The sequence below is a fragment of the Macaca thibetana genome, chromosome 1 (assembly GCF_024542745.1).
Source record: "Macaca thibetana thibetana isolate TM-01 chromosome 1, ASM2454274v1, whole genome shotgun sequence".
NCBI lineage: Eukaryota > Metazoa > Chordata > Mammalia > Primates > Cercopithecidae > Macaca > Macaca thibetana.
In genome coordinates, this window is record NC_065578.1 from 170,098,952 (window position 1) to 170,123,740 (window position 24,789).

Consider the following 24,789-nt stretch of genomic DNA (forward strand, 5'->3'; position numbering starts at 1 on the left):
AGTCCTCCCATCATTGCTCAAAATCTGTTTCCAAGTTCTCAATGCACATACACATTTATAACTTGAGAAACATGACTTAACATATAAAATCTCTACTTTATATAAAAACAAAAGCAGTATGAATAACAGCAAACATTTATAGATAATTTACTTACCTATCAGATACTATTCTGGGAACTTAGTATTTATTAACCAGTCTAATACTCACAATAACCATAAGAGACAGGTACTATAGTAATATTTTAATTACACACAGGAGAAAACTAAGGCAGAATGCAGTTAAAGTAACATTAAAATTCACACAAAAATTTAATATGACATAAGCTATCTGGATCCAGAATCCATGCTATTAACCAAGGGTTGGCCAACTTTTTTCTGTAAAGGGCTAAATAATATTTTTAGGCTTTATAGGCTACACAGTCTCTACTGAAACAATTTTATACTGATGTCACAAAGCCAAAGCAGCCATATATAAAATACATAAATGAATGAGTGTGGCTGTGTCCCAACAAAATGTTATTTAAGAAAAATTGCAGTGGGTAAGATCTGGTCTGTAGACATTACTTTGCCAACCCTTGCCCTACCCAAACATCAGCCCATACTGTCTCTCAAGTTCAACACAACCACAGTAAGGGGAAGATAAGAATTAAGCAACTTGCCTTCTTTTCCTTTGAATCTTTCCTGATCGTATCTGTTATAGGCAGCTGGGATAGGCTGTTTGGTGCGCAAAGTAGGATCCTGTAAAAAAATTAATTATGAGTTATTTGTTAGTATTTTTAAACGTCACTTATTTAATGTGCTGGAGTGCAGTAGTGTGACCATGGCTCACTGCAGCCAAGACCTCCTGGGCCCAAGTGATCCTCCCCGCTCAGCCTTCCAAGTAGCTGGGACCACAGGCATGTACCACCACACTCAGCTAATTTTTTTTCTTTAATTTTTTTATAGAGACAAAGTTTCACCACGCTGCTCAAGCTGGTTTTGAATCCTAGCCTCAGGTGATCGACCTCAGTCTCCCAAAGTGCTAGGATTACAGGTATGAGCCACTATACCTGGCTAAAGTATCTTTAAGACCTAATACTCTTCCTTCCAATAATAATTGTTTTAACAAAACAAAACAAAAAACCCTTAAATTCAAAGTATGTTGAGTTTAGTTTTAGAGACTTTTAGCTGAATTATCCACCAAACTATTAATCCTTAAATAAACATGAAAGCCATGATGATTAATCCATTATAAACAGAGTAAGACTGAAGTAAGAGGTATCTTTTTTAAAATAATTAGAAAAGGCTGTTAGTCTAATGATGCATTATTTAATCACAAATACTTTATCAAAACTCACAATGTTTAACAAACTAAAAACACATATTTAACAATATTCTCAAAGCTACTTGGAAAATTCATGAAGACTGAAATACTTTTCATTTTATTACAATAGGATTCTATATCAAATATTATGCCAAATATACTTATCAATACCTATCAAGAATGATAAATAGACGCTTACTTCACACTAGGCATATACTTCTATAGTCAAGGGCCAAACATTAAAACCTTCAAGTATTCTAACGATTATATAAATATACAGAAAGAATATTCAGTCACAAATGGTAGAACTGTTTTAAGGTTTGACATGTTTCCTATCAACTGCTATTCGAAATGTCAACCAATTCATAATTCTAAGTACCCTGTGCTTTGCCATCATAGCTCTTACTTCACTACCTTTAAAAAAAAAAAAAAACATCTAATAAGTAAGGAACTGCTGAGGGATCTAGGTTACATGGTCATTATGAGAATCTAACTAAACCCTGATGATCTGAGGTGGAACAGTTTCATTCCAAAACCCTCCCCCAATTCGTGAAAAAACTGTCTTCCACGAAACTGGTCCCTGGTGCCAAAAAGGTTAGGGACTGCTGTATTAGACTACAAGCTCAAAGAAAGTAGGGACTATAATCTTTCTCATTATTGTATCTCAGGATCACTAGCAGACTGTCTAATAGTAGGCACTTAAGTACTTGATGGAGAATCAACTAAAAGTATTTATCTAATTATCAACAAAAGTCTACCATCTTTAAAAGTTAAATTCCAACAATTTCATGAGCAAATAAAACTACTACAAAGTAGTTGCAAAGGCTGTATTAGTACTCTAATACATTTCAATATGCCTTTTAAAACCTGACATAGTTTTAAAAATATAGAAGATTCTTTGACAGGCTGAGGCAGGCAGATCACCTGAGATTAGAAGTTCAAGACCAGCCTGGCCAACATGATGAAACCCCATCTCTACTAAAAATACAAAAATTAGCCAGGCATGGTGGCATGTGCCTGTAATCCCAGCTACTTGGGAGGCTGAGGCAGGAGAATCACTGGAACCCAGGAGGTAGAGGTTGCAGTGAGCCAAGATCAGGCCAGTGACTCAGGCCTGGGCAACAGAGTGAGACTCTATCTCAAAAAAAAATTTTTTTAAATAAATTTTCTATTTATAGAATCTTCTATTTTCTGTTGCAGAAAACAATTTCATTTGTGTTTTGTTCCTTTGTTGAATCATATGAAAATAGCTGGAAGGATTTTCAACAAAATTAGAGTATGTTTGAATTTAAATACAGGCTGTATGTCATACATGAAATTTACTTTGGGAGGGTCTTAAATGGCATTTCAAAGAGAAGGCAGTCAACTCTCACAGCAGCTGAAATGGAGGCACAATTAAAGGAAAGTATGGCTGGTGACCAGGAGAAATACATTCACCAAGGTGTAACAGATATAATGTCAAAAAGAACCCCAAACTGGGAGGTAACAGAGATTTATGTTATTAACAATAGTTAGTGATTGTCCCAAGCAACAATGAGTAGGCCAGCCACAGTTTACTTAAAATAAATAAAGGGTTTTCCTTAATTAACCTTTTTCAGACTCTGACCCAGGTATATTAAGAATTACTGCTGTGGTTAAGAATTACTGCTGAAGTAAGTAACTTTTAATGCTGGGAAGGGCTTTCAAATCTTTCAGATATTCTGAAGCAGCAAAAGGTTTAGAATCCACTGATTTTAAAATGTGAAGATGTCTTCAATGTTACTACACTGCAATGTAAGTGGCAACTTCATTAAAATTACTGTAAAGCAGTAAAGCATTCTTACCACAGGTGCTGCATTTGGGGCTGGTCGCTGTTCAGGTGCACGCCCTTCTTCTCTGGCTTTTACAGATTGAAGAATTGCAAAAATGTTCTTGGAAAAATTCTAAAATATAAATGGATTTTAATTAAGCCCACTTTAAATATACAATAGTAAATTTACTTAATAAATAATTTAAGACTAAGTTATCTTCCTATCAATTCTTCCCTACTATATATGTCATAATAAGGTACCATTATTATACACAAATATAAAAATCAGCCACTAAGATATTCATCCAGAGACTGATTATTGTAAATCCCATGGTATTCATCATTTTCGTTTTACTTAAACTGCTACAAATGTATTCATATATTTCATATTCGGCATCTGTTCAAATATAAAACCAGAAAACAAGTAAAAATCTAAATAAGGCCAGGCGCAGTGGCTCACGCCTGTAATCTCAGCACTTTGGGAAGCCAAGGCGGGTGGATCACGAGGTCAGGAGATCAGGGCCATTCTGGCTAACATGGTGAAACTTTGTCTCTACCAAAACTACAAAAAATTAGCCGGGTGTGGTGGCAGGCACCTGTAGTCCCAGCTACTCGGGAGGGTGAGGCAGGGGAATGGCGTGAATCTGGGAGGTGGAGCTTGCAGTGAGCCATGATAAAGTTGGAAAGTACAAGTACAAATGCTCTTCGACTTATGATGCAATTACATGCTGATCAAAAGTCAACACAGCTAACTAATCTGACTACTTTTTCCTTCAAGAAACAGTCTTCCTTCATGCTACAGATTGAATGTCTCCTCTAAAACTCATGTCGAAATTTTACTCCATTGTAATAGTATTAGGAGGTGGAGACTTTAAGAGGTGATTAGGTAGGTCATAAGGGCTCCACCCTTACGAATGGATTAATGTTGTTATTGCAAAAGTGGGCTCAGATTCCCAATATAAGAAGTTTGGCCCCATTTCTCTCTGTGTCTCATTTGCTTGCTTGCTTGCTTCTGCCTTCTGCCATGAAATGACCCTCACCAGATGCCACTGCTATGCTCTTGGATTTCCCAGCCTACAGAAATGTGAGAAATTTCTTGTCTTCACAAATTACCCAGTCTGTGATATCCACAGCAGCAGAAAACAGACAAAGACACTTGGCCTCTGAGATGCTACTCTCTCTTGGTTTTACCCCTAATGTCTGACAGTTCCTTTGGGGCTCTTCTTATGCTGCCTATCAATCGCTTAACATTTGAAGGAATATGTAGTAAGAATCTACTCTAAGCCAAATACCTTGCTTGGCACTTGGGTACAATCATGATCAAAAAAGACATGGTCACTGCCCTCATGAACCTCAAATACAACATAATTTCTCTTCTTTAAACAAAGCATTCTGTTTCCTTGGCTTGTACCACTCTTCCCACCTTATCCCTTTCACCTCTCTCACTAGGTTTTATTCTTTAGGTGTCACTCCTCTTTACTCTCAATTAAGTTAACTGCCCTTGCTGGGTGTCTGCCCTACAATGTACCTAATAATTACTGCTTATTTAATTTTGACTTCTGCTAAAGAGTGTAACTTCTGTGAGAGCTAAGACCAATGCACCTCCGGTCAGTGCTTAGCACTGGCCTAGTTTGTAGATGTTAAATACTATACAAATAAATATGTATATAAAATGAGAGGCTGCTTGAAACATCACTATTATCACTATATCAGTTGCAGTGCTAACTAATTCCTATAATTCTCTGGAGCAGCAAATGTAAGTCTCAGGACCCCTTTGCACTCTTACAAATTACTGAGGACCCCAAAGAGCTTTAAGTTTGTGTGAATTACAGTATCTATTGAATTAAAGATTAAAACTGAAAAAAATTTAAATTCTTTTAAAAATAAGAAGACAAGATTTCATGTAAACATAATAGCATATTTCATGAAAAATCACTTTTCAAAATGCATAAAGGTAATGACAAGAAACAGTGGCAGGTTTTTAATTTTTGCAAATTTCCTTAATCTCTGGCTTAATAGAAGACAGCTATATTCTCAGATAGGCTTCTACATTCAACATTCACTGTGCTCTCTTATTTGGTCAAAGAATACAGAGAAAACGCATCCTCACACAAACAGTTGGAAAAGGGAAGAACATTCTAGTAGTTTTTCAGGTAACTGTGGATAGTCTTCTTTGATATCATACCATAATGCAATAAATGGTTCTTAAAGGTTAACGCAACATGGAAACCACATCCATAAACTTTTTGTATAGGTACTTTAAAATCCATCAGTCTCTCTTGCACTTTAAATGAACTTTTTACCCATGTATGATTTGTGACAGCATTCACTGGTCATCTGGAAAATATCAGTCACTGAATTATGCACATTTTCCAAATATTAACATGGTTAATTATACAGTATCAACAAACTATACTTGTTAATATTATTTGTAAAAGACTCACTAGAAGACTTTAAGAACTAGAAAATTGCTTGTTTCTTTACTTATGGGTAGAAAAAGGATTAGAAAAGTGTTATGGTGACAGCAGCATAAAGAAACTTCCCAAAATTCTAATTTTCTCATGAAAGCTCTCATTTTATCATTGGTAACAAATACTATCAGTTGCTTTCCTTAAAGGAACATATTTATTTCCTTCACTTTCAAAAAAAAAAAAAAAATCTGCCAAATAACCAAGTCTGAATAACACTCTAATAAAAAAATGTTGATTCAGTTCATACTTCATACAATGGCACAAGTCTCTTGATGAGAATAACCATCATGTTTGCAGAAGTGCTTTCTACATTCCAATTTCATCACACAAAATATTAAAAAGACATACTTGAGGGTCAAGATTTAACAAAATTCATAAATTTTAAAAACATCATCAAGGACATTAGTGAGTAAAGAACACAATGGCTACCAGTAAAGTTAAGTGCCATTGCCTTGATTCACACCAAGACCAGCAGTTTTACCAACCATTGATTTTGCGCCATCACTGCAAAGGTCAATACAGTGAAAAATGCACATAAAATCTTAGTCTTATTATAAAAATAGTTGGAAATATATGAAAAGCAAATCTCACTACTTTAAAAATAAAGAGGTATTAATCAATATTATCATCAATCTGCTATGTAGTAGAATTACAGGTGATTAACATCTTCCTTCTAGTAATATCCTTTTATCAGTTTTTCAACGATGAACATACACTAATTTATATATGTTTATATACATTTCTCTTCAGATGGTATAAATCTTTCACCTAATTTATGTAAGTTTAAAAGTGTGTTTTCTAAATGGCATTATAAAATCAAGTTGCTTTATTTGGGGTCCTTGAAAAAAATAACATATTTATACTTCTCATGAAATCTTTTTTTTTTTTTTTTTTTTTTAGACAGAGTCTTACTCTGTCACCCAGGCTAGAGTGCAATGGCACAATCTCAGCTCATTGTAACTTCCACCTCCCAGGTTCAAGCGATTCTCCTGGCTCAGCCTCCTGGGTAGCTGGGATTACAAGAGCACGCCACCATGCCCAGCTAATTTTTGTGTTTTTAGTAGAGACGGGGTTTCACCATGTTGTCCAGGTTGGAACTGAACTCCTGACCTCAACTGTTCCACCTGCCTTGACTTCCCAAAGTGCTGGGATTACAGGCGTGAGCCACCGCACCCAGCCTCTCATGAATCTTCAACCCAACTTTTGTTCCTGAAACTCAAAAAATAAGAAAGCCCTGATAACTAGTAATAATGAAGGTCTATCTAAAATCCACAAGGCTTTAAGTATCTAGAGTATTTTTTTTATTCTCACCTGCCTAAGAGTATTTTTAGAGTGTACCTGATAAAAACAATACACAGACTATCAAAGTTATTTTTTTAAATGCTAATAATACTCATTTACGCAAGCCTAGCTACAATTCTTTTATTAACTTACTTTTTAAAAGATATAGTGGTACCAACAATATTAAATCAGTAAGTTTAGAAATGATGGTACAATCCTGCCACCTAGAGCTCAAAGAAAATTGTTCACCTCAATTACTTGAAAAAGTAATGTCTGGTCTAAAAGTTAGGTAGGGTATATCACCTGTTTTTATTCCTCTACTATGAGTTTGAGATTTTTTGATTTGAATGAACACTGGTGGATCAACATAAGTCACAATATTACTCAAGTATTAGCCATACTAGACAGTGAAAATCAGTATCAACAAATCATTTTATTGTAAAGAGCAAAAATGGAAGTTCACTCACATCCTCAGATTTCTCTACAATTCTAAGCTCTGGAGAATGATTCTTAAACTTAACCTTAGGTACTTTGTAAAACAAGTCAAAGTACAAAAGAAAAAGAAATGATTATTTTCTTCATATACTCTTTTCATAACTTTACTTCTACTAAAATAGCAATGTAAATTGAAGGCTAAAATCCCAAAATTCTACAACCAAAACCAATTTGCCTAAAACAGTGTTAAATTTCAGTTTCACAAGTAACCTTGCACACTTCAACATTCTTACTAGATCATCACTATTAACGAGTGTGCATCAGTGGAGAAAACATTTAAGAGAAAATTGAGGCACTGAAGAGGAAAAGACAAATGAAAGTAAGTACATAAATCAGAGTAAATGCATCCTCTTTTTGGAGATCCATGAAAATACTGGACATTCAAGTATTTCAGATTTTTATCTTTCAAAATATAAAGTGCATATCTCCTTTAACCAGCAATTTGTTTCCAAGAATTAATCCTTTGTCTATATACACATAAATACACAAAGGTGTATGTACAACAATGTTTTCTAATGCATTATTCATAACGGTGAAAAGGAAGCAAGGGAAGGAGGAAGAGAGGGAAACAGGAGGAGAAAGAGAGGAAGGCAGAGGGAGGTAGAGAGAAGAAAGGAAGGCCAGAGAAAGGGAGAAAAATCGCACCCTCTTTGGAGCAAAAACAAAAGAAAACAATTTCCACTAACAGGGAACAAATGAAAAAACTGCTATACCCACACAACAGAATATAGTGTATAAAATATACTCAATAAATGTTTGCTACAGATTTCCATAAGTTCTCTACTATGTGGGAAAAAAATGATGGCATTAATAACCAGAGAACTTGTCATCAATATTATTCCTTGTTTATTAGGTTTAAGCAAAAATGACTCAACAGGAAAACCGGACCATTCTTTGATTTGCAAATCATGTTTCAGGTGAAGGAGCTTGTATTTTGATTCCTACTTTTTCATCAGCATCTCTGATGAATAACAACCATATTCAAGAATGGAATGGTAAAAATCACCATCTGGAAATCTACATTATTACTGAGCTCTCAAAGAGATAAAACTTGAAACTTCCACCTAAGAGCAAACTTTAACCAATTCTATAACCACAGATTAAACACACACACACACTCACTCTCTCTCTCTCTCTCTCTCTCACTCCAATGAATGAGTAAAATAAATTACCTTTCCTGTGCTTTGTAAGATGGTTGTTCGTGTCCTCCATACTCTCTCTCTGCTGACAATATCTCGGGTCACATCTACCTCAGCATCCACAAAACTCCTCTGTTTAAGGGCAGTTATGTCATCATCTAGATCAGTCTTGATAGTAGATCTTTTCTTAGCCATAATTTTGGCTTTGATTGCAGCAATTTTTTCCACTGACATAGCTTCAGATAAAGACCTAAAAGCAATTTCTTTTTTAAATTTTCACAGCAAGGATTCCTGGAGTGTATCATAAATATATTTTGTTACATTTATAAATTTCTGGTAAAAACACTTTAAGGGCAATAATTAAGGTTTTCTTATCTGTAAGACTGACTTGCTATTCTGCAATTACATAAAATTTTTATAAAGAATTTATGTCAAGATACTACTCTGAGAGCAAATTAGTAATTTCTTAGAAGTATCAGTGCAACAAAATTCTTGATGGTTTTTCATCTCTTCCCCACAAAAAAGCAGGACTCATTAATATAGGTGCTTTTCTTTGTATTTTTTCTGTCTACAGAAATTACACACACACACAGAGGCCACTTTGGAAGGGGGTAAAAAATCCATCCTACAGAAAGTTCAAAGCCTAGGTTTTCCTTGAAATTTATTTCAAGGTTTCAAACTTGTATGCCATAGTGCAGAACATAATTAAGTGACAGGCTTTTATGTCACAAAAACATACTCCTTTAATCTCTGGAAGATAAAACCGTATTTTATACAGTTTCCTTTTTCTTCCCTTTCCTTGATTTTCAAATAGGCAAAATAGTAAAAAGAGACTATGTTTGCAGAAATATGAAAAAAGACTTAACACTGAAAGTATACATGTCATAAAACGATAATCTTAAGCAAAGTATCTTTTATCATGTAAAATGAGAAAAAGAATTAAAAAGTGTTTGGGTACCTTAATAACAGTAGACAAAAATATTACTTTAGTCACAAGATGAAAATCTTGAATTATGTTTACACAAAATCTGGAAAAAGGATGAAAATTCCTGCAGGTTTAAATACAGTAGTATTATATAGTATTCTAATTTTATTTAGATTAGGTATGAAGGTACTTTATAGTAGTGCTCATATGCACCTGGCATTTGATGCATTTTGTGTAATACTGTGCAGATTTCCCTTAAAATCTAAAGCACACCAGCATACCTTAAGCCAAATTCAAATACAGTACTCCACTGTTTGGCTTTCCAGTTTCAGTCACCCGCTATCAACCACAGTCCAAAATATTAAATGGAAAATTCCAGAAATAAATAATTCATAAGTTTTAAATTATGTGCCATGCTCAGTAGCTTGTTGAAATCTTGTACTGTCCTGCCTGGGACGCTTGCCTGGGATATCCAGACATGAATGATCCTTTTGTCCAATGTATCGATACTGTACACATTACCTGCCCAGTAGTCGCTTAATAGCCATCTTGGTTATCAGATTGACGATGGCAGCATCAAAGTACTTAGGTTCAAGTAGCCCTTATTTTACCTAATAATGGCCCCAAAACACAAGAGTAGTGACGCTAGCAATTCGCATATGCCACTCCCAAAGTGCTTCCCTTAAATGACAAGGTGACCTTGGGATTCCTTGGCTGGAGTTCAGGACTATCCGAGGTTTCAGGCACCCACTGGAGGTCTTGGAACATATCCCCGGAAGGTGGCTGGGTGACCACTGTACTTCTCCAAACTATAATCAAGCCTCCAATGGACTTTGAAACATAGAACTTCTACTTACAGCCAAGATGAAGTACCAGAGACTAGACTAACCCTCCAGCCTTTAAATAACCAGTCAAAATACATAAAACAATGGTTTACTAGATGCTAGATATCAAGCAATGAAGGACAGTAATTCCCTAACAAATGAGAAACAAACAAGGTAAGCCCTATGACTGCCTCAGCTTATTGCCTTGTAAGTTTCCAAGACATGGCCTTGGACAGAATAATTAGACAGAATAATGCCTAGTGGCCACACAAGGTGAAGAATAGTGCCTGTTCCACTAGCCAGAATGAAACCTCATGTTCATGAGGTATTACACACTCAGAATGGTCTTGCCTCAGTGGGTGGGGAATAATTACCCTAGCAGACCAATGTTCAGATAAGTTAAAATCAAGACCAAAACTGTTTCCAAGAGATTTAACTGTGTCCCAAAAAAAGCTAAAGACGATGTGGGGAAATATAACAATATCTAGCACTCGACAAGGTAAAAAGTATACACAATGTTTGGTGTGCAATCAAAGATCACATGACATGTAATAAAGCAGGAAAATGTAATAAAGCAGACATGTAATAAAGCAGAATTAAGAGAAATATCAATTAATCTCAAGGCATGAAAATAATTACAAGAACTATGTTCTATATTTCAACAAGCTAAATAAAAAGATAAAGTAGGTATGTTTTTTAAAAAACAGCAAAACATACAAAAATTAGCCGGGTGTGGTGGCATATGCCTGTAATCCCAGCCACTCGGGAGGCTGAGGCAGGAGAATCGCTTGAACCCGGGAGGCGGAAGTTGCAGTGAGCCGAGATCACGCCATTGCACTCCAGCCTGGGTCACAAGAGCCAAACTCCATCTCAAAAAAAAAAGAGCAAAACAAACTTGAGATGAAAACTACAACGTTGGAGACTAAACATGCATGGGATTACAGAAAAAAAAATTAAGTAAAGTTGAAAACACAACAGAAACTATCCAAAAAGAACTCAAAAAAGACTATAACAGACAGAAAATGAATTCAAAAAAAGAAAAGAACATAAGTGAACTGTCAAAGAAAAAAATATTAAAGTTCAGCCAGGCGCGGTGGCTCACGCCTGTAATCCCAGCACTTTGGGAGGCCAAGGCGGGTGGATCACGAGTTCAGGAGTTTGAGACCAGCCTGGCCAACATGGTGAAAACATCGTCTCTACTGAAAGTAGCCGGGCATTGTGGCAGGTGCCTGTAATCCCAGCTACTTGGGAGGCTGAGGCAGGAGAATCGCTTGAAACCAGAAGGCGGAGGTTGCAGTGAGTCAAGATCGCACCACTGCACTCTAGCCTGGGCGAAAGAGCGAAAATCTATCTCCAAAAAAAAAAAAATTAAAGTTCAATACAACAGAAATGATCCAAAAATAATTCAAAAAAGAATATAAACAGACAGAAAAGAATCCAAAAAAAGAAAAAAACGTAAGTGAGCTGTCAAACAACTTCAAGTAGAGTCTGAGTAGTCGGAATCCAGAAAAATGAAAACATTTTTAAAAAGTGAAGAAACTATGCCCATCCATTTATGTATTGTCTATGGCTGCTTTCCCTACACCACATAAGCTCAGTAGTTTCAAGAGACCATACTACCTTCAAAGCTAAAAATATTTAATATGTGGCACTTTCCAGAAAAAGTTTGCTGACCTCTGCTGTACATAATCAATAAGAGATAACATAAAATGAATTTCTCAACTTATAAAGCAATTTTTAAAAAGAAAGACCAACATGGTAATAGAATCAAGAAGACTTTTCAAAAAGCATGATAAACACATTAACTTCCAATCCCCACACATACTCTTATGAACTAAGAGCACAGAGGCATACAATGAATCCAAGAGGTAAACATAAATGTTGGGAGCATTTTAATATTCCTTTTCCTTATACCTTTACATATATCTAAACTACCTACTTTCTACTTAAAAACAATTCTTACCTAATCTGTTCGGTCTGTACAATCCCTTCTTTGTGACCCTCCAAACGGGCAGCCAATCTCTCTTTATCAAGGCGCACACACTCTTCATCCTGGAAATAACCACTGGTTAATGCATTTTAAATTTTTATTTAACTTTTGAGAAGAAAAAACACTACATATAACTTTTCCTTACCAAATTTCCTACCTCTACAATTCTAGGTACCAGTGTCTTTAGGCCAACTTCAAGACTAAAACTTTTAGCTACCAAAAGATAGTAACAATAAATATACGTTGAATCTAAAGACTGGAATCATCTAATAGCTTAAGAAAAACTTGCTTAGCCACTTTTTTCTTTATGATTAAGTGTTCTTCCCATATCATAGCTGATTTTCTTCAGAAAGACACAACAAATAAATTCATCTTTTTGAGAAAGTTAATAACCAAATGTTATGACAAGCCTTCACCAAAGTCAAAAATTTCATTTTGGCATCTCCATTTTTTTTTTCTTCTGTTGCTACAGGTCCTGAATCCATTAGCACTAATCAAAATGCTTTAAAGGAAAACCTTAAAGATTTTCAAAGGATGATCCTTAGAACGTTAGAAACTTCCAACTAAATGCCTCATGGGCCACTTCAAGATCTTGTCTGAAATTCAACCCTGGTAGCTCAGCTTTTATCTAATTCACATATTATGATGTCAAGTAAAACTTAGTCTGAAAAGCAAGTGGTTAAAAACAAAACAAAATCTGGTAACCCTGATTTAGTTTAATGTTCACATTCAACAAATAACAAAACTGAGGACCAGAGTCAATGACTATGACTAACAGAATACAAAACTGTATAAAAAGCATCAGCATACTCCAGAGATCCAAAAAGGTGCTGGGCTCCAATTCATGTCCTATTATGAATCTACCATGTAAAAATCTTAAAATGAATACATCGGCTGAAATAAATGCAAAAATATTTTGGCAAATGCATCCAACTTTTTCACATGCAATAAAGATATAGCCCAGGACAACTGCGGCCTAGATTTTTATCAAATCAGAAACTCTGCCCTCAGTTTCTCTTTCCTAGTACAGTTTCTTACAGGTCCTCAAAAGACATACACTGAACTGAAAACAAATGCTGAAAACCGTAGCTGTTTATGTAACACATTTCAACCCTACAAATGATTTGAAAAAAAAATGTATTATGCCATTTCCTGCTGATTTTTTAAGTTACTGGAATCCCAGGAAACTAGGACTTCTGCCACGTTGAATTTTTTCAAACAGACTGTGGTGTTCAGATTGTTTCAAATAAATGGCATCCCTTGAGCTGGGTGCAGTGGCTCATGGCAGTAATCCCAGCACTTTGGGAGGCCGAGGTGGGCAGATTGCTTGAGGCCAGGAATTTGAGATCACATAAATGGTATCCCTAAATTCATACACACTGTTTAACCACAGGTCACAATCTCCTTTCATATAAGGGGAAATATTCAGTTTTACTACCACAAAATTTATACCTAGTGGAATGGCTAGAAACCAGACTGCCAAGGTTCCAACTGGTTCTTCAAACCTCAGCAATTCACTTTCTCTGTCTGAGCCTATTCGCTCATAGATGACATGCATGGTTCTACCAATTTAATGAGTTCTGGGGAGTACTATGCATATCATCTATGAGCAAATCAGATTACATGAGTTAATACATATAAAGTACTTAGAATAACACATAGCATAGAGCAGTAACAATGAATCAATTATCATTCTCTTAAAAAATATCAGATCCATGTCTCAGAATATCCTTAATTAAAATTACATTAAAGTAGTAGGTACTTCGTGTTCGCAGCTCTGAGCAGTAAAGCAAGTACCCATAACACATTGTTTCAAAGGTAGGCAAACTACATCCCAAAGACCAATTCTTGCCCGCCATCTGTTTTCTGAAGTTTTTTATAGAAACATAGCCACATCTGTTCATTTATGTATTGTCTATGAGCGCTTTCACACTACAATATTAAATAGTTGCAACATAAACTATATGGCCCATGAAGCTTAAAATATTTACTATCTGGCCTTTCATAAAGAAAGTCTCTATTTTAAAAACCCTGTCTCTATTTGGAAAAAAAAAAAAAAATTAGCCAGGCATGGTGGCAGGCACCTGCAGTCCCAACTACTCGGAGGCTGAGGTGGGGGGATCACTCGAGCCCCGGAGGTCGAGGCTACAGTAAGCTATGATGACACCACTGTACTCCAGCCCGAGTGACAGAGAAAGATTTTGCCTTTAAAAAAAAAAAAAAAAAGAAAGAAAGAAAAGAAAGGAAAAAGAATTCTGACCCTTGAGCCAATGTTCTTCAATAAGAATATAAAAGCAAAGAAAATAAAATGATTTGTCCATCACATAGCTTGCATGTGTGAGAGCTTAAAACTATAGCTTGAGTTACTTATTAATCAATTGTTCTTTCTACCACAAAAATTTTTCCCAGAAAAACAGCTTCTCAAGTTACTGCAATCAAAGAATCTTTGTTACTACAGAATCCCGATTTCAATAAGAATATAAATAAAATTGTTTAAAATCAAGTTTCTTTACCTCAATTCGTGGTTTCTTTGCTTCTGCTAAAACTTCATCTGCAGCTCGTTTGACTATAAAAGAAAGAGAACTTATTTATTATTTATAATAAATAAATGTGTAGTTTGGAATGGGTTTCTGAAAGTTCAATATAAACATGCAACAAGACATACCTTGAGTAGATCGCTGAAGACCTATTTCTAAGGGAGCGCTTCTGTCTATACTTGCCGATGTTGCTGAAGATATAAAAAGATTCATGTAAGGATTACTATTTCAACATATATATTGGGTATTATTACAAGTGAAATGCTTTAAGTTTTTTATATACTTCTATATGGTGATTTTCTCTCGGTAAAAAGTTCAGTTTTAAAACAGCTCTGCAAAAACATTTTATTAAAAGACTAATCTATACTACAAAGTCTCTAAGAGGACAAACTATTTTTACCAATTCAGCTTACAAATTACTGAGATGATCTGACTGAAATTAGTTGCTTCAAAGTATATGCTCCAACATCATAACATCGATACCTAAAAAGGTATCTCTAAACATAAATAAGTAAATACATAAACATATATACACAAACATATATATGGGCAAGATTTTCTTAAAGTTAGCATTCACCCTAAACATGCAATTTTCATTTATTCACAACTGGTAAAATTACTTTTAAAATTAAATTAATTTTTGAATGGCTCAACTATTCACCTAGTTCCCACCACCCTATGCAGCCAACTAGTCTCTTACATATCCTTCTAGAATTTCTTTCTGTAGATAGAAGAAATACGAAATTATTTTTACCCTTTTTAATACAAACGGTGACATACTAAACATACTGTTCTGAACCCTGTTTTCTTTTTTACCTAACAACTTATCTCCCATATCCCTCTAGATCAGTAAGTAGAGCATTTCCTTAACTTTTTTTTGCGATGGATTCTCGCTCTGACACCCAGGCTGGAGTGCAGTGGCGATCTCGGCTCACTGCAAGCTCTGCCTCCCAGGTTCACGCCATTCTCCTGCCTCAGCCTCCAGAGTAGCTGGGACTACAGGCACATGCCACCACGCCCGGCTAATTTTTTTGTATTTTTAATAGAGACGGGGTTTCACCGTGTTAGCCAGAATGGTCTCCATCTCCTGACCCTGTGATCAACCCACCTTGGCCTCCCCAAGTGCTGGGATTACAGGCGTGAGCCACCGCGTCAGGCCCTCCTTAACTCTTTTTTTTATAGTTACTGAGTACTCTACTGTATGGCCTAACTACAATTTATTTCACTAGGTCCCTGTTGACGAGCTGTTCAATTTTAGTCTTCTGTCATTACAAACAATGGCACAATAATATATTAATACAAAGTCATGTCATATATTTTCATAAATATATAAATGTACATATATACACACATATATACACACATACACACACATACATAATGGCAAGATTTTTTTAAAGTTAGCATTCACCAGCAGGGCGTGGTGGCTCACGCCTGTAATCTCAGCACTTTGGGAGGCTGAGGCAGGGGGATCACGAGGTCAGGAGATCGAGACCATCCTGGCTAACACCGTAAAACCCTGTCTCTGCTAAAAAAAATACAAAACATTAGCCGGGTGTGGCGGTGGGCGCCTGTAGTCCCAGCTACTTGGGAGGCTGAGGCAGGAGAATGGCATGAACCCGGGAGGCAGAGCTTGCAGTGAGCTGAGACTGCGCCACTGCACTCCAGCCTGGGCAACACAGCGAGACTCCGTCCCAAAAAAAATAAAAAATAAAAATAAATAAAATAAAATAAAGTTAGCATTCGCCCTACACGTGTAATTTTTAGTTATTCACAACTGGTAAACAAAAGCTAAACAAAATATACCTCTAGGATAAAGTTCTAGACACAGGATGTATTTCTATGTTAAATTTGTAATGTTAGACTGCTGCCAATTCTTCAGTGGGAGTGTAGTGGTGTACTGACTAACATTATAACCGACAATATAGTAGAATATCTGTTTTCTCACTGCTCCACCAGACCACATTATCAAATTTATAGATTTTTGTCTATCAGTTAAAAAAAAAAATCCTATCTCTGTATAGTTTAAATTTGCAATTCTCTTACTATAAATGAAATTAAGCATTTTTCATGATTTTATCACCTTTTCTGTGAATTTATGACATAATCCACAGAGTGGCCTTTTATGCATAAAGTTCTAAGACCCTTCATATATTAGTGAGATTAGCCCTTTATCTGTGATGAGTTGAAATATTAATATATTTTCCCAGTGTGTCATGTCTTTTGTTTTTTATAGTACAGAACTTTACTACTTTTATCAGCTTGTAACTGAATAATCCCACCTTTCTCCCATTGACCTGACATGTCTCTTTACTAACATGTTAAATTCACATATAGATTTCTCATCTAACAGATAAAGTTGTTTTATTAGTGTATCTATTCATTTAGTTTTTTTTTAATTATCAGTGTTTTAAGTTCTCTAGAATGACTAGCCTTTTCTCAATGCTCTTCTACAAATTTTTAGGATGCTTACTTTTGCCAATGAACTTTAGAATTACCTTGTCTAGTTCTACTCCTATCTCAAGAAAAACCAGAGATTCTTACTGAGACCATGTTAAATGTATAAATTAAGAACTAACGTCTTTACCTGTTAGTCTTCCTAAGAATACAGTCTTAATATTTGCTCAACCTTCTCATTAAACTATTAAATTAACAGTCGTTAAAAACTAGCAAAGCAATATGCTTAGTGACTAAATTTGTCCTATAGAAACTACAGGAAATGACATATGTGGATACAGGGCAACTCTACTTTTGATTCTAAAAAGAAAAACCATTTGCTCTGAAGCGCTTCCCCAAAACGAGCCTATTTATCAGGCTCGCCTGTGACGCTTAAGAATAGAGAATCTTAGACTTTATACCACATCTTCTGAGGCCAAAAATAAACAAACAAACACACACACTATTTTCAAACCATATGAACCATCATTTAAAAAGTTAGAGAAACACTGCTCCAAAGAATCAAATTTGCTTTGATTTAAAAAAAAAAAAATGGCTGGGCGCAGTGGCTCATGCCTGCAATCCCAACACTTTGGGAGGCCAAGGAAGGAGGACTGCTTGAGTCCAAGACTTCAAGACCAGCCTGAATGATGTAGTGAGACCCCATCTCTGAAAGAAAAATAAAAATAAAAAAGTTTCTTCTATCCTTCCCAACTCTATCCTCTTCACAGAATTGAGACTCCCTCTTCAATACTGCTGGGTTCTAAACTTTTGTGTTTGTCTCCCTTGCATGACAGTAAGCATGTTTACATGTTTAAGACAGGGATTTGGCATTTTGCACAATGCATAATGCCTTTAAGAATAAGCATGTAATAAGTCCTTATTGAATGAGGATAGCATAGGAAGAAAGCATTCCTAATGATGATCTTTCCATTATACACAAGATTCTCTGTGGAAATCAATCTTACTGCTTAAAGCCATGCACGACAAGACAGGTATTAATGACTTAAAGGTACTACACTCCACACTCGGCAAAGTAAGATCCAATAGTTCTATTATACCAACGTGTTTGTACTCTGTAAGAGAGTAAATTAATAATTATTCATTTACTAAGAACCTACCATGCACCACTATTCTAAATGCTGGGTATTTAACAAGACAAATGACTGTCTGTCCCCTTAGAATTTACCTTCTAATGGGAACGACAGACACTATGTACATAAACAGACATATAATTTCAGGTCCATGTACCAGATTTGATGAAAAATAAATCAGGATGGCACTACATAACAACCACAGAAGGGGGAAAGAGATATTATATTTTAGAGTAGTCAGAGAAGTCTTCTCTGATGGAACAACATTTGGAAAAACACTTGAGCATGGATCTAAAAGAAATAGTAAGGGAGTGAACCATGTGATAATGCAGAGAACGAGAACTCACGATAGAAGAGAAAGTGCAAAGGCGCTAAGATTGGCATAGCTAAAAGATAAAAAAGACTGACTGTTATGCGCAAAGGAAGACTGGTAGAAGATGAAGTCACAGAGATTTAGGCAGAGGCAAGATCACTGCCAAGGTAACAAGTATGAGTTTTATTCTAAGAGTGATGGGAAGCCACAGGTGAGTGACACAATCAAGTTTATATACTTTTTCAAAAGCAGGACACTCTTTACTGCTAAGATTACACTATAGGAAAAAAAGAGTGGGGATCTGTGAGGAAGCTATACAATAATCTAAAAAGGAAGGATGAAATAGGGTGGGTAGAATGGTAAGAAACTGTCATACTTTTAAAGACAGAAAAAAACAACCTGCTGATAGAATGGAAGTGAGATGTGACAAAGATTTCCCCAGAGTTCTGGCCTAAGCAACTGCAGGAATAGGGTACCACTACCCCTTACTAAAGTGGGAACACTGAGGAAAAAGCAGACTTGTTTTTGTTCTGTGTGAGGGCAGAAGGGAAAGAAGGAATCAGGCATTCCAGTTTCAATATGTTAAATTGCAGATGCCTATTCAACAACCAAGGAAACATGTTCACAGTAAATTTATAAATCTGGTGCCCTGGAAGAAGTCAATGCTGAAAAAAAACTTGGAATTTTATCAGCTTATATATGATATCTAAGGCATAAAACAGAAAGAGATCACCTAGAGAATAAGGGTAAAAGAAAAGAGAAAAAAAAGATCAAGTCTTGGAAACTTCAAGAATTAGAGGTCAGGTACAGAAGTAACCAAAATAAACTGAGAGGGGAACAATGACTAGAAAGAGAACCAAGAGTCTGGCGTTCCAAATGCCAAATGAAGAAAGGCTTTCAAAAATGAGTGGTCAACAGTATCAAATGCTGTTGAGAGGTCAAGTATGGTACGAGAGACCAAAGGATGTAGCAATCGTTAAATCAGTGTTGACCTTACAAGGAGTGATTTTAGTGGGATGGTAAGGATGAAGGCCAGACTAGAGTGGCTTCAAGAAAGAAACAAAGGTTAAGAAGCAGCAGTGATACCACACAACCCCTTGCAAAGAATTTTACCGTATCAGGGAGAAGATAAACAAAGCAGTAAACAGTAGGAATGTGGGATCAAAAACATTTTTAAACATGAAATCTTACTGTAGGTATTCTAAAAGGGAATGATCCAGAAGAAAGTAGAAAACTGATGATGTAAGAGAGAAACAACTTACGAAGACAAAGTCTTTGAGACTGTGAAAGGAGATGGAATCCACACACAAGGAAGGGGTGACTGGCCTTAAGAGCAAAGACAGTGCATTCACTGTATAAAAAAGAGAAGAGCACATGGACAAAAATGAAGGTAGGTTAATTTTTTAGTGGAAATACAAATTCGCTTCCCACTAATCATTATTTCGTAGGAGAAAAAAGAAATAATGTCTATTTAAGGGTGGGAACAATTTAAAAAGTACTCACACGCTTCACCATTGAGATATCCAAGTAGATCTTTTCGATCAGGTCTTCTAACCACAGGAATATTTTCAGTCTAAAGCCAAAATTTTCAATGAGATATGAAATGAATAATAATGATACACAACTTAATAAATACTAACACATAATGTCTGAATTTTATTCCAACATATCTTGATAAAATATATTTTAAATCACATTTGTAAAAAATGACTAGGCTAAAAGAACCTAATAAAAATCCTGAAAATTTATTAAACATGTTACTTTTAATAATTTTCTTACAACTTGATAAATATTAGCATGCAATTTTGGAATTTTATTTCAACATATCTTGATAAAATATATTTTAAATCACATTTGTAAAAAATGACTAGGCTAAAAGAACCTAATAAGAATCCTGAAAATTTATTAAACATGTTACTTTTAATAATTTTCTTGGCTGGGTGCGGTGGCTCACGCCTGTAATCCCAGCACTTTGGGAGGCCGAGGCGGGTGGATCACCTGAGGTCAGGAGTTCAAGACCAGCCTGGACAACATGGCAAAACCCTGTCTCTACTAAAAAGACAAAAATTAGCTGGATGTGGTGGCGCAAGCTTGTAATCCCAGCTACTCGGGAAGCTGAGGCAGGAGAATCACTGGAACCCGGAAGGTGGGGGTTTCAGTGAGCCGAGATTGTGCCACTGCACTCCAGCCTAGGCAACAGAGCAAGATTCTGTCTCTAAATAAATAAATAAATAAATAAATGTATTTATTAAATTCCAGGAAGATATACAGAAGATAATTATTATAAATAAAGCAACAGCTAGGCACGGTGGCCCACACCTGTAATCCCAGCACTGCGGGAGGCAGAAGTGGGCGGATCACTTGAGGTCAGGAGTTCGAGACCAGCCTGGCCAACATGGTGAAACCCCATCTCTACTAAAAATACAAAAATTAGGCCAGGCGCAGTGGCTCACGCCTGTAATTCCAGCACTTTGGGAGGTCGAGGCGAGTGGAAAAACGAGGTGAGGAGTTCAAGCTCAGCCTAAGCAAGATGGTAAAACCCCATCTCTACTAAAACTACAAAAATTAGCCAGGCGTGGTGGCGGGCGCCTGTAGTCCCAGCTACTCGAGAGGCTGAGGCAGGAGAATCGCTTGAATCTGGGCAGCGGACGTTGCAGTGAGCTGAGATCATGCCACTGTACACCAGTCTGGGTGACAGAGTGAGACTCTGTCTCAAAAAAAAAAACAAAACAAAAATTAGCCAGGCGTGATGGCAGGCACCTATAATCCCAGCTACTTGGGAGACTGAGGCAAGACCCAGTCTCAAACACAAACAAACAGTGCAAGAAAAATTGGTAGCTGAGAGATTCCAGTGTAAATCCTTTGTTATTTTATATGTGTAACAATGAAGTAACAACAAGAACCTTTAGTATCTTTGACTAATGAGCTTATATTGAATACTTCCTATATTTCACTGCACCAAACATTCTGCTCTGATTCCTCAATGATTTAGATAAACTGTATTTAATCACTTAAAAATGAACCTTCTATTTTAAAAAGGTCAAGCTAAATTTTAGTTTCTCCTTCTGAGTTCAAAAGTTTGAGTGCAGAGTTTTCTTGTGCTTGTATTCTTTTAAACCAGCCTAGGCCAGGCATGGTGGTTCATACCTGTAATCCTAACACTCTGGGAGGTCAAGGTGGGTTGACTACTGGAGCCCAGGAGTTAGAGACCAGCCTGAGCAATACGGAGAAACTCCATCTTTATAAAAATATAAGTTAGCCAGGCATGGTGGCAAGCGCATGCAGTCCCAGCTATAGTCCCAGCTACTCAGGAGGCTGAAGCAGGAAGACAGCTTGAGCCCGGGAGGGCAAGGCTGTGGCAAGCCAAGATCCTGCCACTGCACTCCAGCCTGGGTGACAGAGCAAGACTCTGTCTCAAAAAAAAATAAAAAATAAAAATAAACCAGTCTACATGGAACACCATAAACAGCTAAAAGATTTGGGTTAATTTTAAGTTACTGTTTCTAAGTCTAATAACTTACGTCATCATTTGGTCACTATTGAGTTATGTACACATTACAGTCCACTGAAAAAGATTACATCTACTCACACTAAAGTAGGAGCTAAGGATCAGGAATATCTGTTTTAAGAGTGGTCTGCTCAGCCAGACGCGGTGGCTCACGTGGATCACGCCTGTAATCCCAGCACTTTGGGAGGTCAAGGTGGGCGGATCAGGAGGTCAGGAGATCAAGACCATCCTGGCTAGCATGGTGAAACCCCGTCTCTACTAAAAATACAAAAAATCAGCCGGGCATGGTGGGGTGTGCCTGTAATTCCAGCTACTTGGGAGGCTGAGGCAGGAGAATCCCTTGAACCCAGAAGGCGGAGGTTGCAGTGAGCCGAGATCACGCCACTGCACTCCAGTCTGAGTGACAGAGCAAGACTCCATCTCGGGGGGGGGAAAAAAAAAAGAGTGGTCTGCGCACAGAAAACAGCAAATAACACCAAGTAATTAGGAAACAACAATCTCAACTTCACAGAACTTTGGAATTTTAGAATCCTACTCTTTCAATCTGGCAAATACTTAAGAAAAATAAGAATTAAATCTTAAGCAACTGAGGGTCCCAAGGTCCACAGAAACAATTACAGCTATCAGTTATACGTACAACCATTTCCCAAAAACAGAATCTATAAATCTAAGCCAACTATCTGAATCTTTGTTATACTAAAATGAATGACTATATCCAACACAACACTGTAAGAACTACCTAATTTAGTTTTTAAAGATCTGAGTTAAAATAACCTTAAAGAGGGAGCTGGTGCTATTTTTTCCCATTATTTCCCAAGTAGTCCCGCTCTAACTTTATTTTTTTTAATATGTAACATAAATACGTATTTCTCGCTCAGGAAAGCAGAAGCCTTATGGTTTAATACAAAGCCCACTAAATGACGGGATACTTTCTCAACTGCTATACACACACACACACATTTTTTCCCTGAGACAGAGTCTTGCTCTATCACTCAGGATAGATGCATTGGTACAATCATGGCTTACTGCAGCCTCGACCTCCTGGGCCCAGTGATCCTCCCACCTCAGCCCCTTGAGTAGTTAGCTGGGAGTATAGGTGCACACTACCACGCCTGACTAACTTTTTTTTATTTTTTGTTTTGACAAAGTTTCCCTATGCCGCCCAGGTTGGTCTTGAACTCCTGAGCTCAAGTGATCCTCCCACCTCAGCCTCCCAAAGTGCTGGGACTACAGGCATGCACCACCACACCCGGCTTTTAGTTGCTTCAAATAACAAGTTACTGTTTGAAAGATACATAAGCCAGAAACCTTAACTATTTCTAGTTGGGAGCGAGGTTAGCGTTATAAAAGTTAAGTTTCACACAGCTTAATGTGACCCAGCAACTGTGTTAGGTAAATCAAAAAGCAGCTCCAGTGATGACAGACACAATGATGTTTAAAAAAATTGTTTTAAGAACTATAAGAAAAGTTTAAGAAAATTGTTTTAAGAACTATAAGAAATGGGAAAAAGCAGTTATTTATAAATACATTTCATACTTAATTTTAAGTATATACTTGTAAGTTAGCAAAAGGAACAAATATTAAAAGCAGACTTTTAATTATTTCAATTATATCTTCAAAAAAATTATATGTTCAACTCTACCAAAAATAATCTGAGGGAAAAGCTCATTTTAAAAAATTAAATATCTTTTAAGCCATTTTATGTGGGCATTATAGCACTTTTCCATGTCATACAGCTATCCTATCCAAATAAATCTGAATCTTATTTACTTATCAATTATAATATACTGCTATAATTTAGGTCTTAATGATACTTCCCTACAGATGAAGAATCTCATCATCATAGTTTATGAAATCGGTTCTTTTCAAGTTGTTTCCAAAGATTTCCTCTGAGTAATAAATTTTCAAACACTGAGAAAGCAAGCAAAACTAAAAACAAATGAACTTCTCCAGAGTATTAAAACAGCTGCACAAAACTGATTAAGAAAGAATTTTTTTAAATGTCTGCTAATCTTGATCCTTACAACCAAAAAAAAGTTTTCTTGAGATTAAACAAGAGTTCTGAAGTAACAGGGTCCTTCCACACACTTAAAAGTTTTTCTAAACATCTCTATAAATACCTTTAGCATTTTGACTTTTCTTTTTCTTGAGATGGCATCTCACTATGTTGCCCAGGCTGGTCTTGATCTCCTAGGCTCAAGCAACCCTACCACCTTAGAGTCCCAAGCAGGTGGGATTACCAGTGTGCACTAAGAAGCCTGGCTCTAAAAATCCCTTTAAAACTTCCTTTGTTATAAACATTACCCACACTTTACATGAAAAAACATCACAGATTAAAAAGTCTATGTAAATCACACAGTAGCCTAGTTTTGACTCGCCTGGAGATATTCATACAAACCTTTCATTCTTTTGATTTGAAACCCATGAAGGAAGCTATCCATTCCAAATGATACCTACTACCATGAAGCCAAAAAAAAAAAAAAGTGTTAATACAAAAACTAGTCCGACATGGTAGGCCATGCCTGTAGTCCCAGTTTCTCAGGAGACTGAGGTAGGAGGCTGGCTTGAGCCCGAGAAGGGGAGGGTGCAGTAAGCCGAGATCACACCAATGCACTCCAGCTTAGGCAACAGAGCCAGACCCTATCTCAAAAAAAAAAAGTATTAAAATGAATTATTGGCCAGGC

At 36.5% G+C, this 24,789-nt stretch overlaps 1 protein-coding gene across 2 annotated transcripts in view; it reads right to left on the reverse strand.

The window, feature by feature from the left end:
- CDC73 (cell division cycle 73) overlaps nt 1–24,789 on the reverse strand; it is a 145,696-nt gene that overhangs the window by 117,207 nt on the left and 3,700 nt on the right. For both annotated transcript variants that reach the window (XM_050782830.1, XM_050782841.1), the window contains exons 3-9: nt 20,101–20,170; nt 14,883–14,945; nt 14,731–14,783; nt 12,191–12,279; nt 8,512–8,728; nt 3,127–3,225; nt 660–738 (exon numbers count right to left, since the gene is read on the reverse strand). In XM_050782830.1, coding sequence (XP_050638787.1) covers nt 660–738; nt 3,127–3,225; nt 8,512–8,728; nt 12,191–12,279; nt 14,731–14,783; nt 14,883–14,945; nt 20,101–20,170 — 670 coding nt within the window. The remainder of the gene's footprint in view (nt 1–659; nt 739–3,126; nt 3,226–8,511; nt 8,729–12,190; nt 12,280–14,730; nt 14,784–14,882; nt 14,946–20,100; nt 20,171–24,789) is intronic.